Below are 14,779 nucleotides of genomic sequence, written 5' to 3'. Positions count from 1 at the left end.
TGCCTTAAGAAAACACCAGATACCTGTTCGACTTTATCCTGACTCGAATTTTAACATGCTATTAAAAATGAGCGGAATGGATGAGCAGATCCTTCTGAATCTATCCTACTGCTCTGTTTCTGTGATAATGTGTATCATTCATTTTCATCACTACATTAGCAATGCAACATTTCCTGCTTTGGGCACTAGTTTCACTGTCTGTGACCATATTTTTCACTAGATGACCTAGACCTTCAATTGTGCATCGAAATGAAATATTTTAATGCATCGAAATGAAATATTATAATAAATAAGTCAAAGAGCTATATTTCTAATTCTTACTCTAACAGTGAAACCAATTTTATAGGAACAGTATATAAAGTATTATTTAAGTCTCTAACCAGTTATTTTATGTTAATTTCCTATTCTATCAGCCTCGTTTCCATTTCTCGGCCAGAATGTCAATTTTTTAGCGCGCGCGATTTTCAAATTAGTAGAAAGATGAAAGTATTTAAAGGAAGATTTTGGAGGGAGAAATCAGAGCAAGTTCTGCCTACTTGAATGCCACGTTCCTCACTTTGATTTTCTACCAATTAGTATACTTCGGCTTTGGGCTTTGATTATTCTTGCCATTAGGCTTGTTTACGTCGACTTTAGTTAGTTATATTGCGAAGCCGTGAGACTATACTTAAATTTCATTAGCTTTAGTTCATCCATTATCGTTGATTTAAAGCTAAAGTTATTGGCTTCTGTAAGCACGATTTGGTGCCGTTTGTTAAACTTTATTTGGATTAATAAAGGGTCCTTTACACCCTTTCCCTGTTTCTGTGGTACTTATAAGTCACAGTGAAAATTCACCAGTTATCTTTTAGAGTTGTAGTCTAATTGTATGCTACTGAATAAGGCGAGATCTTGTAAATAATGAATCATTTCTGAATCATTGCTTTTATTTTTTTGCAAACGCAGTGTAATTTATCACACATGCTTCATACAGCAAACTTTAAATATTCATTCACCACAAAAGGGTTCACTGAAAATTTCAATACATCTTAAAGTGTTTTTTTTTAAACTTATGTAATAGCCACAAAATATACTCTTCACAGTTTACATATCTTATGGTTTGAACTAGATGGTCATTGTTTTGAAATTTATTCTTGTATTATCTTTTGCGATGTCAAATAAAGAATGTGAAATTTATAAAATATTTTTGTCTTATAACAATTATCATTTTCACTGTGCTCAATACGAGACACAGGTTTCTGGTCTATTAACAGCTTTATCACACTATCAGAACTATTTGCATTGTTTCAGATTACAATACTTACATGCATTACACCTTTTTATAAAATTTTATATTTGTTCTACATGAAGTATTTTCTAATTTTGGATTCACTTTCATTTTTACTTTGTTTTTTAATTGTTAAACTTATTTAAATTTGGGAAAGGTACGTTTTTGATTCCAGCCTATAGGGGTTGGACTGATAATTGCACATACTGATTTAATTTGATTTAATTTAATTTACATTTTCTTGATTTAAGGCTAATTTCATTTATTTGTGCGTTTGTCAACTCTTGAACGAGTTTTTTCTTTTATGTTTCTCTATGCACCAATCCCCGGTGGACATGTGCCAGAAGATGCAAAACACATTTAAATAATTAAAAAACAAGCCAAAAATGAAGCTTTTGTGTTTTGCACTCTTTTTGCTATCATATTAGGTATATGGTAAATTTTTCACTCTGTTTTTGCTCAGCGTTGGTATATCTGAGGATTTAGAACAGCTCTCGTATTCTTAATAGTTTCTTTAAATACTTTTTTGCATTAGTTTAAATGCATGCATTTTTTGCATGCATTTAATTTTCTGAGGCCAATTTATAACCGAAAACTGAATGTCATAGGTATTGCTTACGTTATGTTAATTTAATATATATATACTGCACATGTCTGTGTCTGTGTTTATAAGAGACTATTAAAAATACCCCAGAAATGCTGCCTCTGATTTTCTCTTTGAAATTTATTTAGAAATTCCTTTGTTCGTTTTGTATACAAGACTTCGTAATTTTTTTAAGCAAACGCTAACATTAAAAGCCTTAATCTTTTAAATGAGGCACTGCTCTCAGAAATTACCCTCGGTGAAGCAAACTTATTTAGATAAATAGTTAGCAAAGTTTTAAAACATACCGGAACTTTCGGCTTTGAACTTGGTAGAACTGTTGTAGTTTTGCTGGCAGAAGTTGATTCATTATCTTGAGTCTGGTCTTTCTCTTCAATTTCAAGAATACCTTTATCCGCTGGAGCTTCAAACTGCAAATGATCATCGTACTCCTCTACTGAAAGCGTTTCAGCTATTTCTGGGTGCCATTCAACTGACTGGATAAGTAAGTTTTCAGAAGCAACACTTAGAGATTCTCCGGGTTTAAGCTCCACGTTTGAGGCAAAATCATCCACAATATCTAGCATGCTTAAAACAAAAACATTCTAAGTTTTTAAATTATTACGTATATAATAAACAACGTTGTACGTAGACTTGCAATTTCCTTATGCTCTATTCACTAATTTCAGAATATAATTATTAAACATAAAATGAATTAAAATTTGCCGTTTGCTTTCACTTGTTTAAATCACTGTGTCACAAAAGTATTCAAGGAAACCAAGTTTTCTAATATGTAATTAAATTCACCATAGACGACTTTTTATAAAGCTTTTAAAATGCTTTAATTTTAAAAGTAAGCATGCTATAAAAAATGTGACTATTAGACAATCTTTGAATAAGTTTTTGTTACGAATTTTGTATAATGTAACATGAACGGCCTCAAGAAATGTTAGGATAGAGTTCAACCTCTCGAGAGTACTTTCGGCTCGCCGCATATTTAAGAGTGCCCCCATGCCGCACAGATCCTTTACATTTACTAACATGCATGCCTTCTCCAGGATTTGAACCCGGACCCTTCGGCGCGGCAGTCAGCGACGCTACAGAAAAGATTCAAGCAGGTCAAGAGGAAATGAAAAGAGAAACTACCTCCGTAAAGAAAACAAATTCGAGACAATGGAAGGCAGAATAGGCACGGTTGAAAATAAAATTGGAGAAACTGAAGAAAGAGTTTCAGCTGCAGAAAAATAAATCGGAGAAAGAGATTTACTGTCGAACCGAACAAAAAATCAATGACAGAGTTTCTGCTGTCGCCAAGAAAATCGACAGTTTGAAGAAATCCATAGCGACAACGGGAAGAAATTCTGATGCCCTGAAATTTCTACCCATATCTTTTCGACCCTCTCTAAAGCTGTCCACTCACGATGGAAAGATCTAACGGCAAGTGTACAAGGTGCAAATCTCTATAGTGGTAAACGTAAATGAATGGGATTCCGAAACTAAACCCTGCCATTTCGCCGCTTCTCTGAGAGCAGACGCTACGGATAACCCTTCAAATTCTGCCCGAACACCAGAGGATAGACTTCGAAGTTCTGTCCAACGGGCTGGAGTCCCGATTTGGCAAAGAGTGTTTAAAAGCAGGCTTCAGTTAAAATCGCGCCTACAGAAGCCCAGAAAAACACTTCAGGAGCTCGCCACAGATGTTGAAAGGCTGTTTTATCTTGCCTTTTTGGACTACCAGTCAAAAACAAGCGAAATCCTGTCCCTGCAGTACTACATCGATGGCATCCGGGCTCCTGAGATAGACAAAGCCCTGCGAATGGCGGATGTCAAAGGTCTAAAAAGCGCTTTAGTGTACGCCATGGAATTCGAGGCATCACAACAAAGATCCCGTAGAGACCGCCAGTCAATCAGAGCTGCCGAATGCTAGGCGCAAATGAAACAACTGATTGCTCGTCTAGATCATTTAACCATTCAATTCCATGTCTTGAAGTGGAACTAGAGCGGCAACAAACCGAATCTGAAGTGCTGGAGTGCCGGTGGTACAGAGAAACTAGAGAACACCTCAAGACGCGTGAGCTACGCCGCTCTCAGGAAGAAAAAAGAAACTAATTAGTGGTCATGTCGCGGCCGAAGTTTGCCAGATATTGAGAAACTCCATTTTAAATCGCTTCCGATATCTGCCATTGAGTAGCGGCAGTAATGGGTTCTTCATCATGGGAGATATAATGGAGTTCCTTGCAATATGACCATTGATACAGGAGCCAAAATTACCATCATCTGAAAAGATTTCGCTCACCAACTGGAAGATAAGCTCATCTGGACGCTCCCCTGCATTACCCTTCAGACTATGCCGGTGACAAAATCGACATCTATGGAACGTGAAACGTTAACATCACATCTGGAAGTGCCATCAACCATCACACGGAGTATTTCGCAAATATTATAGGCCCCTACATACTAGGATTAGATTTCGTAAAGAAATATAATTTTTCCTTGACTTTAAAAATATCGAACTGCTTTCTGTCTCTGAGAAAATAACTATGTTCAAAATTAATGTTAAAGGACTTAAGTCGATCCACCAAATGACGATGCCACAGTAACACCAAGAACAGAATTTTTACTACCAGTATAGTATGAAAGGCATAAAAAACAGAAATGTTAAACACAGAAACTCCTGGTACGGCTAAAAAATATAATTAACCACCAGAAGCAAGGTGGTCGAATATTGTATGAATATTACAAATTTTAAAATGATTTTATGCGCCCTATCGCCCTGAAAGCCCACTTCCATTAGGGGTGGAAAGCTCAAAGCGTCACCCCTGTGGCAGTTGATCTGCCAAAGTGTGCAGAGGACACGCAAAATCATTAAGAATAAAACGAACACTCTAACTTCCAATCTCAGAACACTCACACCAGTACTTAGATATGGGTACTTACATCTAAATCACATTAGCAACTTGTGAAATTCGATTTACCCGAGATGAAGTCCTAAACAAATATTTTTTGTCAGTTACATCAAAATATAAAAAGTATTTACACTGAAGTGACAAAAGTCATGGGATAACAATATGCAAATATACAGATGGCAGCAGTATCGCGTAGAAAATGTATAAATGCGAAATGCTTTGGCAGGGCTTTCATTTGTGTTCAAGTTATTCATGTGAAGAGGCTTTGACGTGATTATGGCCGCAGGACGAGAATTAACAGACTTTGAACGCGGAATGGTAGTTGGAGCTAGACGCATGGGTCATTCCATTTAGGATATGGTTAGGGAATTCAACATTCCGAGATCCACAGTGTCAAGAATGTGCCGAGAGTATATAATTTCAGGCAAAACATCCCACCATGGACAGCGCAGTGGCCGACCACCTGCACTTAACGACCGAGACCAGCGACGACTGCGTAGAGTTGTCAATGTTCACAGACAAGCAACACTGCGTCAAATAACCGCAGAAATCAATGTGGGACATACGAGGGACGTGTCCGATAGGACAGTGCGGCGAAATTTGTCTTCCTCGGGCTATGCCAGCAGAAGACCGACTCAAGTGCCTTTACTGACAGCACGACATCGCCTGCAGCGACTCTCATGGGCTCGTGAGCATATCGGTTGATCCCTAAACGAATGGAAAACCGGGGCTTGGTCAGATGAGTCACGATTTCAGTTGGTAAGAGCTGATGGTAGGGTTCGAGTGTGGCGCAGACCCCACGAAGCCATGGACCCAAGTTGTCAACAAGGCACTGTTCAAGCTGGTGGTGGTTCCATAATGGTCTGGGCTGTTTTTACATGGCATGGACTCGGTCCTCTGGTGCAAATGAACCGATCATTGACTGGAAATGGATACCTTCAGCTATTTGGAGATCACTTACAGCCATTCACGGACTTCACGTACTCAAACAACAATGGGATTTTTATGGATGACAATGCGCCATGTCACTGGGCCACAATTGTTCGCGAGTGGTTATAAGAACATTCTGGACAATTCCAGCGAATGATCTGGCCACCTAGATCGCCCGACATGAATCCCATCGAACATTTATGGGACATCATCGAGAGGTCAGTTCGTGCCCAAAACCCTGCACCGTCAACACTTTCACAATAATGGACGTCTATAGAGGCAGCATGGCTCAATATTCCTGCAGGGGACTTCCAACGACTTGCTGAGTCCATGCCACGTCGAGTTGCTGCACTTCGCCGAGCAAAAGGAGGACCGACAAAATATTAGGAGGTATCCCATGACTTTTGTCACTTCAGTGTATATCTCATATTACAGTAACAACATAATTTCTCTAAAAACTTTGATCCATTCTACGTTTCTTGAATCAGTATTCGAATCTTGAATCGGGATAATGGAATATCCTAAGTACTGTAAACCTCAGTAGCCTCGGCAATCGTCGAGTTATTGAGGAACGTCATCCCGGTGAGAGTTGCGGACAATAGTGATAAAGCGAAACTCATTAGGAAAGGCGATGTGGTTGCAGCATGTACTACAAAAACCTGCGTTAAACGAATTAGTAGTCCTCCAGTCTCTGTGACTTCGGAGAGCCTAACATCGAAGTTATTGCAGTACGCACAACTAAGTGTTAAAGAGAGGACTGCTGCAGAATGTGTCATTCAAGAATTTTAATATATTTTCTCTTGCTCATCTTCTGACGTAGATCGAACCATTTTGCCATATCATAGAATTGATACGGAGGATTATCCACCAGTTAGGCAATATCCAAGAAGTCTACCGACAGCTAAACAGGAAGAGGTAGGAAAAATTCTAAAGGGCATGAAAGAAAGCGACTTTATCGAGCCTTCAGCATGTTTTTGGGCCTATCCCATTGTCTTGGTCAGAAAAAAATATGGTAACTAGACTTTTGCTTTAACTATCACCGGTTGAACGACGTCGAGAAGAAAGACAGCTATCCTCTTCCTAGAACTGACGAAGTTCTGGACACTCGTTCTTAAAGCAAGTGGGTTTCGAAGAATGATTTAAAGAGTGGATACTGGCAGGTAGACAGAGATACATCACGATGACTGAGAAAAGATGGCATTCACTACCGGACAAAGATTTTTGGCAGTTTAAGGTGGTTCCGTTTGAATTATGTAATTCGCCGTCAACATTCGAATACCTCCTAGAGACCGTGCTGAGAGATCTGACCTAAGAAGGCTGTCTGATATGTACAAATCCAATGACTTCATCAACGCCGAGAAATGTTTTGAAGAGCATTTAAAAGGTCTTAGAAAGATGCTTCAGAAAGTGAAGAAAGCCAACCTAAAGTTAAGCTCTGACAAACGTAAATTGTTTAGAAGGAGTTGACTTATCTCGGACATGTAGTTTCTGACAAACGTGCGTGTACAGATCTAGAAAAAGTGTCGGCAGTTAAAGACTGGAGACGCCCCTAAAAGGTCCATCACCTGAGAAGATTCCTGGGGCTTTCTACTTAATATAAGAGATTTATGGAGGACCTTTCAGCGCAAGACCCCTTCACAAACTGACACAGAGGAATCAAACTGCTTTGTAAACAAATAATTTACGGATGCATAACAAACTGAAAGAGGCTTTAACATCTGCAACAATCATAACGTAGCCTCAGCTCGACAAACCATTTATACTTAATCGGTTGAGAGAAATCAGAGTGTCAGTGTTGTTTGTTCCAAGGAAGAAACATGTCAAGAACGTGTCTTGGCATACTAAGCAAGTGACAGTCAAATACGGAGAGAAATTACAGTGTCATCTGAAAAGAGCTGCTCGCTATGGTTAAATCCGTAGAACATTTCCACCATTACACCTACAGCAAGTAAAAAATTCCTACTCCGCACAGACCTTGACTTGGATCTCAAACTTTCAGAATCCAAACAGCCGAGTGGATATAGAGACTAGAAATATGACATCATCAACCGTCATCGGAAAGTATCATCACATGGAAACTCCGATGTCCTGTCTAGAAAACCCTCCAACAAAGCTGCCGAAATTTTTCAAGGATCGAAGCGAAACATGAGCTAAGTAATCTAATCGCACGTCAGGTTACGAATTCAGTATCCTCTGACTCAGACCTGTGGACTGACGAAGAAATCAAGCAAGACCAGTTGGAAGATAACAGCATTAAATCCATAATTAACTAATGGAATGTTCGAACAGAAAAACCTACCTGGCAGTTCGAAAAAACAATATTGAGCTTTCTTGAAGTCATTCCATATTCGGAACGGCGTCTTACATCGGAAGTTCAAATCGGTTCATGGGAACGCATTTCGATGGCAGCTGATACTTCCAATATCCCGAATCCAGGAAGAACTTAAAGAACTACATAGCAACCGTTTCAGAATAATGAAGATCATGCATAGAGTTCAGATACCGTTCTGCTGATGTAATGCAAAGATAAAGTACAAAAGTGGTTTCAATCTTGCGATACCTATGCGTGCCTCAAATAACTGAAAAAACGCAGCCGAAGAAAGCTGCAAAGTTACAATGTAGGAGCGCCTTTCGAATGCATTGGCTTTGACACCTTGGTATGTCTGGTACTAACTGCAACAAATACATCCTCTTTGCCATTAATTACTTTAAAAAGTGGGCTGAAGCGTATTCTATTCTTGATCAGGGGGCTGTCATGGTAACAGAGGTAATGATACAATATTGGATTTCTAGGTTTGCAGTGCTTCTTTAGCTGCGTTTCGATCAAGGAAGGAATTTTATTTCAGCTATAATTAAAGAACTCTGTAAGCTACTCGGCACAGACAAAATCCAAACGACACCTTTAGATCCGCAGTCGCATGGCATGACAGATAGTTTAAATCTAACCATCCTTAATAACATCTTGCTGATGGTTTCCAGAAACCTTCAGGACTTTGACTAGAAATTTCATCTGTTCTTACAAGTCTGCCACAATGCTACCGGCTATTCCCCATCCCAGATGCTCTTCGGTCAGGACCTTCGTCTGCCTGGTGATCTTTTGTTTGGTCGCCCTCTGGATGTGCTTCCATCGCTTGAAGAGTACATTCAGGATCTCCAGGTACAGTTTGAAGTGACGCACAATTTTACACGAGAGAGAATCAGCTTGGTGGAGAAGATAATGATGATCCGATATGACACGAAGACTACAGGACATTGATTAAACGAAGGTGACAATCTGTGGTCATGGAATTCGATTCGAAGAATAATACTTTTCCTAGTCACCCTGCGACGGTCCTTACACTGTCCTAAAGAAGCTGAACGACATCTTAGTTCGGATCCGTGACTCATGAAACTTTAAGCTTAAAGTCGTTTATTACGACAGGCTATACCCTTGCTGTGACTATAGTAAGTAGTCCCCATAGTGCATATGATGTAAATAATATATTAAGACTATACTGTACATAAATATATTGTATATAAATTAAAAAATGTATGCATTTATTTATTGGTTTAGTATATGATTTTTTGTATGTTATTTACTGAAATAATTATTTTAATGTATTATTATTTTAGTACTAAAATTATTAATTTAGTGTTAAATTTTCTTAGTTTTAAGTATGGCTTCCTGTCCATGGACTGTACTGCCCAGGATGTGAAGTCATTATCAAGGAGAGAATGTTACGAATTTTGTATGAATAAGTCTGAGAACAAGAAAGTCTGAAGAAATACGAAGCTTTGCAGGAGAAGTAAGATTGCAGGGGCAAGTCTGCTTAACATTGAGCTAAATGGATATCTCGCTAAATTGGCGAGATATTGCCAAAGCGATCGTTTGCGATACTAATTTTTGTCATCAAATCTGGCGAGAAACTGTCAAATGTGGCAAAATTTCGCGACCATTTGGCGACGTTTTGATCCGTTCCTTTATAAGTGCAATTGGTACTGTAACTGAATAACAGCAATTGAGCCCTATATATAACTATGACCGTATCCGGCAGTTATATTTAACTTTACTCATATATACCTTTCAATAATTTCGAGAAGTGGAAGGTATTATAAATTCCTCGGTGGCCGGGGGAAACTATACAAGACTGGAGACAACACCATTTCTTAGTACTGAGAGATCTCCGTGCGAGCTTCACTTTTTAGATGTGCATTGCGTTACGTTTGACATTATTAACAGTTTGAATTGGTAACAACTGATTGTGCTCTCTCATATTGGAAAGAGCTACACGAGTACTTCAGTTGAAAGTTCTAGAACTGTTAAGTGTTTCTGTTGGGAAAATAACTTTAATCTATCTATAATTGGGGCTGTGTGCGTTGAATTCATTACGAACCCGTACGCACGCAAATGTATTATATTATAGTAATTCATGTAAATATTTACAATTAATTTTGATTTTTTGTAATCATGGTTTATTTTTGTTTATACTATTTACGTATTTATTAAGTGCGTTTTTTACGGCAATGTGTCCTTATTTACTGCGTATTTTGTTTAAAATTGAATTTATGGCTCTTTATTGGGTGTTTTGTGTTTAAGAAATAAATCAGTTTTGTTGCAGAGTATTTTGCTCAGTGACTGCTGGTTTAGATCTTCATCTATTCGTGATTTGTGATTTGCGACATCTCGCCTGTTAAGAGTAATTTCAATCTCCCTATCGCAGAGTTTTCGAGCTAGGTTTCGCTGATTATGCCACCTGCGAAAACATTTTTATCATTAACTTAACTTTTCTATTAAAAGTATGACCTACTTTTGGCTGAATGTTCCATCCTCATCTTTTTCAATCAATTCCTCTGCATCCATTACATTACTGATAATTTGCACCATCCCTTGAGCTATCTATCGCAAAAAGAAGAGAAACTGCTTAGACGGTTTTATTAACGATAATATGAAAAGTCTTTCAAATATATTAAAAAGATGACAGTCTTAAAACATTACGGTAGTGGTGATGATGATAATAAAAACATGCGGCAAATATGTTGTTGACTTCTTACACCGATGATCTGTACTTCATACATAACACAAACAATGTATAACTACTGATCAAATTATTATCTCCACCTCCTTGGCTACCTTTTTCAACTAATTTATTCTGAATTTTACGCAAGAATTCTTCTGTCAGTGCGCGAGGTGCAAATGGCAAAGGAATATTTCAATTAAATGCATTCTACCTGGTTTTATAGAAGCAGATTTAGTTGTTAGACTCTGCATTCAATTTCCTGCCACGGATACTTAACAAAGTCAAGATCTACAGATTTATTGTGGGACAAAATTCTTCACCATGCTCCTCAAAACTTTCGCACAGTGTATAGATTAACCTGATTAAAATTCTTAATTTATTCTTATTTTTAATTTCCTGTACTATTGAGAACACATTGTTCTAGTACGATTAAAATCCAGAAAGCTAAGTATTGGAATAAAAACAAAATTAAACTAAATGTACTGATAATACTACCTGTAGTTACAACTAATAATGCAACAAAATTACTCACCATTCCTTGAAGGATCTTGAAATTCAAAAATTTAAATATGCGTAACACAGTAAGTACATGAATTTGCTATAAAACCAGTTTCAAACTATTCTCGACCTCTATGCATAAACACTAGCAAAATGCCAGAAAATAATCCGTGAAATTATTTTGCCATCCAAAAGCTAAGGAACAGCATGTTTTTGAAGGCTTACCATTACAAAAATGTCAGTAATATTTAAATTCACAGTTTATGTGCATGATAGTAACGAAAGTTAAGGAAATATATGCAAAAACAATAGGTACCACTTTTATTTTATAGAAAGGAATACTTATATAACAGCTGGAGAAAAAAGGCAAAAATTGTAAGTTTTGTTCACGAGTATTTGATCATCAGTTGTTATTAGTAGTTTCGTCGACAATATACAGGAGAGCCTATGAATGTCCAGAAAAAGTCGTTTTTCCGATTTGCTGAGGTGGCGGGCGATCAGATGGATGGAAATGGGGATGTCACAAGCTGATGCTGCTAGATGTCTCAGTGTCTCTCTTAGTGTGGTCGACCGATTATGGAATCAGTTCGAATCCGAGGATTTTGTGTCTAAAGGGCAGGCAGACCTAGTGTTACAACACCTGAGGGAAACCGTTATTTAGTTCTTTCGGCCAGAAGGTGGAGTAACATTACTGTGCTTCAACTCATGGCAGATCATTTAGTGGCAACAGGAACAAGAATCTCAGCTGGTACAATGCGCAAACAAATGCACAATACAGGTCTGTATGCAAGACTACCACCTTGTTTGTGTCCCTTTGACCCAAGGACACAGAGGTGCCCGTTTACGTTGGGCAAGAGAACACGTCTACTGGACCAGTCAACAATGGACGTCTGTTTTCTTCACAGACGAGTCCAGGTTCACATTGGAGAGTGATTCAGGTCGTCAGCTGATCTGGAGAGAACAATGCACCAGATAAAACCAATCCCACATCGTGGAAAGACACAGTTACAGAGGTGGTGGAATATTGCGTTGGGCTGGAATCTCTCTCGGTGGTCACATTGACCTGCATGTGTTCCATGGAGGAACTTTGTCCAGTGTGAGATATCGAGACGAGATCTTTGATCAATATGTCTGGTCATATGCCGCTGCTGTTGGTCCTGATTTTTTCTGACGGACGATAATGCGCGACAGCACCGAGCTCGGGTTGCTGAAGAATATCTTGAGGGTCACGGTGTGGAGCGGATGGAACTGCCAGCTCAATACCCAGACCCGAAAGCATCTTTGAGACTACCTTGGAAGACAGGTTGCTGCTTTAAGTCCTCTTCCAAGGTCGTTAGATGATCTTGAACAAGGATTACTCCATGTCTGGTAGTTGCTTCCCATTTCACTAAACAACTTTATTGACAGCATGAATCGTCGCTGCCGCCAATGTATTGCAGTTAAGGGTGGAACATTCCTTATCAAAACCAATTTTTGTAATGTTAACACCTCATTTCTCCTGAAAAAACTGTAATATACTCTTTCTCCAAGACTGGATTTCTTTGTCAAGATTTCAAATTTTTGTTGTAATACATGTTTGTGTTGAACTTTAGAAACATTCTATGCCACATTCATTAAAAAACTATTTAGCGAACATGTTCTGCAAATTTCTTGTTTCTATGTTGCTTCATTCTCAAATTAGACACAAAAACATGCTGTTCCTTAACTTTCGGAGGGCAGCGTGTCTTGGGCTACAGGTGGGCAGTACACAAAAGAAACAGCGTTGCTGGTCCCTTGCCAAACTGTCTCTGACTCTGCATCTTCGCTCGATATTTAAATCTCACAAAGTTTATTTTTTGTGAGGATGACGGAGAAAGCAGAAGTAAGATATGTTATTTTGTATGAAAATTTCATGTTTATTTCAGATAACTGAGCATGAAATATACTGTTCTTGGATTTTAAGAAACCTTTTCCTGTGAACTTTTCTTTCGAGGGCATCAAAATCCCGTAGGAAGAGTTCACATTTCTATCGCTCTTTGAATCATCGGTTAGTACAAACGGTAAATCATCGGTAAGTAATCGATCTTTGAATTATCGGTTGATACAAACGGTAATAGTCGTGATTACTATTCTTAGAAATTAGTTCATTTCATTTGCAGGAAGTCTCAATTATGAACAGCATTTGGTTTCGTAATTTTACGGAAAAGCAGTATGTTGCTTATTACTTATACTTTTCAGTCGTAGCATGGCTTATTCTCCTCGCCTTTTTTATTGACTAAATATATTAAGCTGGGATCTAAGACAGAACACACAAGCATGGTTAGAGATGGTACGGGAGTCCTTTGCCATATGAAGAAGAAAGGGCTTTTGTAAGCCTTTTCTTTTATTTAAGAAAACAAATATAACAGTCCTCGTGTTCTACAAAGTATGCCATCAGGATTACAGATGTATGTAAACAACCCAATAATACAGTGCAAAATACATAATATGTAGATCTGGAGAGAATAAGAAATATATATAAGAATATAATAAGGAATATATACAAATAATAATGTAAGGAATATAATAACAACAATAATAGTAAATAATACGTAAAAAATAATGATAATGCAAACGAGGTATGATACAACAATACTACAGTACATTAATACATAAAATATAATACATAGATAAAATACAATAAAAATACCACAGTACATAAAAAGATAATAATGCAGTAGTAATAATAATAAAAGCTTAAATAACAAATGAAATTGAGCGAGACAACAAAAGCCTCAACTCTTGACTAGGCTGGAGGAAACAGGAGGCCAGCAAACGAAGAGATGCCTTAAATGTAGTTCTGGCACTCGCATATAACATGCAGTGCAATGAGATATGCTTTACGTTTACAGCATTCAAAGCATCACTGCAAAACAAAGTCCAGTAGTCACTATATTAAAATGAAATAGGTTATAAGCTATTTCTCCCGCCTTCTTAGAATGCCTTCGTAGTGTAGTGGTCAGCACACTGGGCGCGTATTCCAGAGGTCCACGGTTCGATTCCCGCCGAGGGCGTTGCTATTTTTTCAAGTCTCCTGCTTCCAAAAAATACCTAATGTCTCTACAGTGGTGCCTGAACTAAAAGGATAGTGGATGATGATTCCCCACATCCAGGATTTGGCGAATGGGTCCCTAAAAACCCCAGCTTGCTCAGCCTTACTACCCAGAATATCACTGTGAGCTCCAACGTCAGTAAAATGAATGTCTACAATGTGTTCAAGCGCGTTTACGTATTTTCCAGGGGTTGTCAGAAGGTTGGCCATCACTGGAAATCGAATGCATTTTGTAATTTTGTAGTTCATCGCAACTTGCTGAACTATTGAATTTACTGCCTTTATTCTAGAGAGTTACGGTTTAGAGCTAAAATGATTACTATTTACATAACAGCATTTATCTTTTTTGTACCAACATGCCACGCTAAGTCAGATAACTGTCTACGTGCTTCAATGAACGACCACTCTGAAATGAATGCTAGGTTTCAGGCTACTAGTGCATCTACCAATGCAACGTTTTTATGTACGTTGTACCAGTTCTCTTTTAGCTGCTCTTCCCATGACTTTTAAACTGTCAATATAATTTCA

The 14,779-nt window shown here is 38.1% G+C and overlaps 1 protein-coding gene across 3 annotated transcripts in view; it reads right to left on the bottom strand.

Annotated features, from left to right (window-relative positions):
• Positions 1-14,779, bottom strand: part of LOC118183217 (uncharacterized) — a 199,147-nt gene that overhangs the window by 53,928 nt on the left and 130,440 nt on the right. For all 3 annotated transcript variants that reach the window (XM_085809965.1, XM_085809963.1, XM_085809964.1), the window contains exons 9-10: positions 10,474-10,562; positions 2,159-2,438 (exon numbers count right to left, since the gene is read on the bottom strand). In XM_085809965.1, coding sequence (XP_085666091.1) covers positions 2,159-2,438; positions 10,474-10,562 — 369 coding nt within the window. The remainder of the gene's footprint in view (positions 1-2,158; positions 2,439-10,473; positions 10,563-14,779) is intronic.

Source organism: Stegodyphus dumicola, chromosome X2 (assembly GCF_044657685.1).
Source record: "Stegodyphus dumicola isolate Sdum_Otavi_A_Nest chromosome X2, ASM4465768v1".
NCBI classification, from domain to species: Eukaryota; Metazoa; Arthropoda; class Arachnida; order Araneae; family Eresidae; genus Stegodyphus; species Stegodyphus dumicola.
The sequence above is the reverse complement of the archived record's forward strand: the minus strand, read 5'-3'. Positions and strand labels throughout refer to the sequence as shown.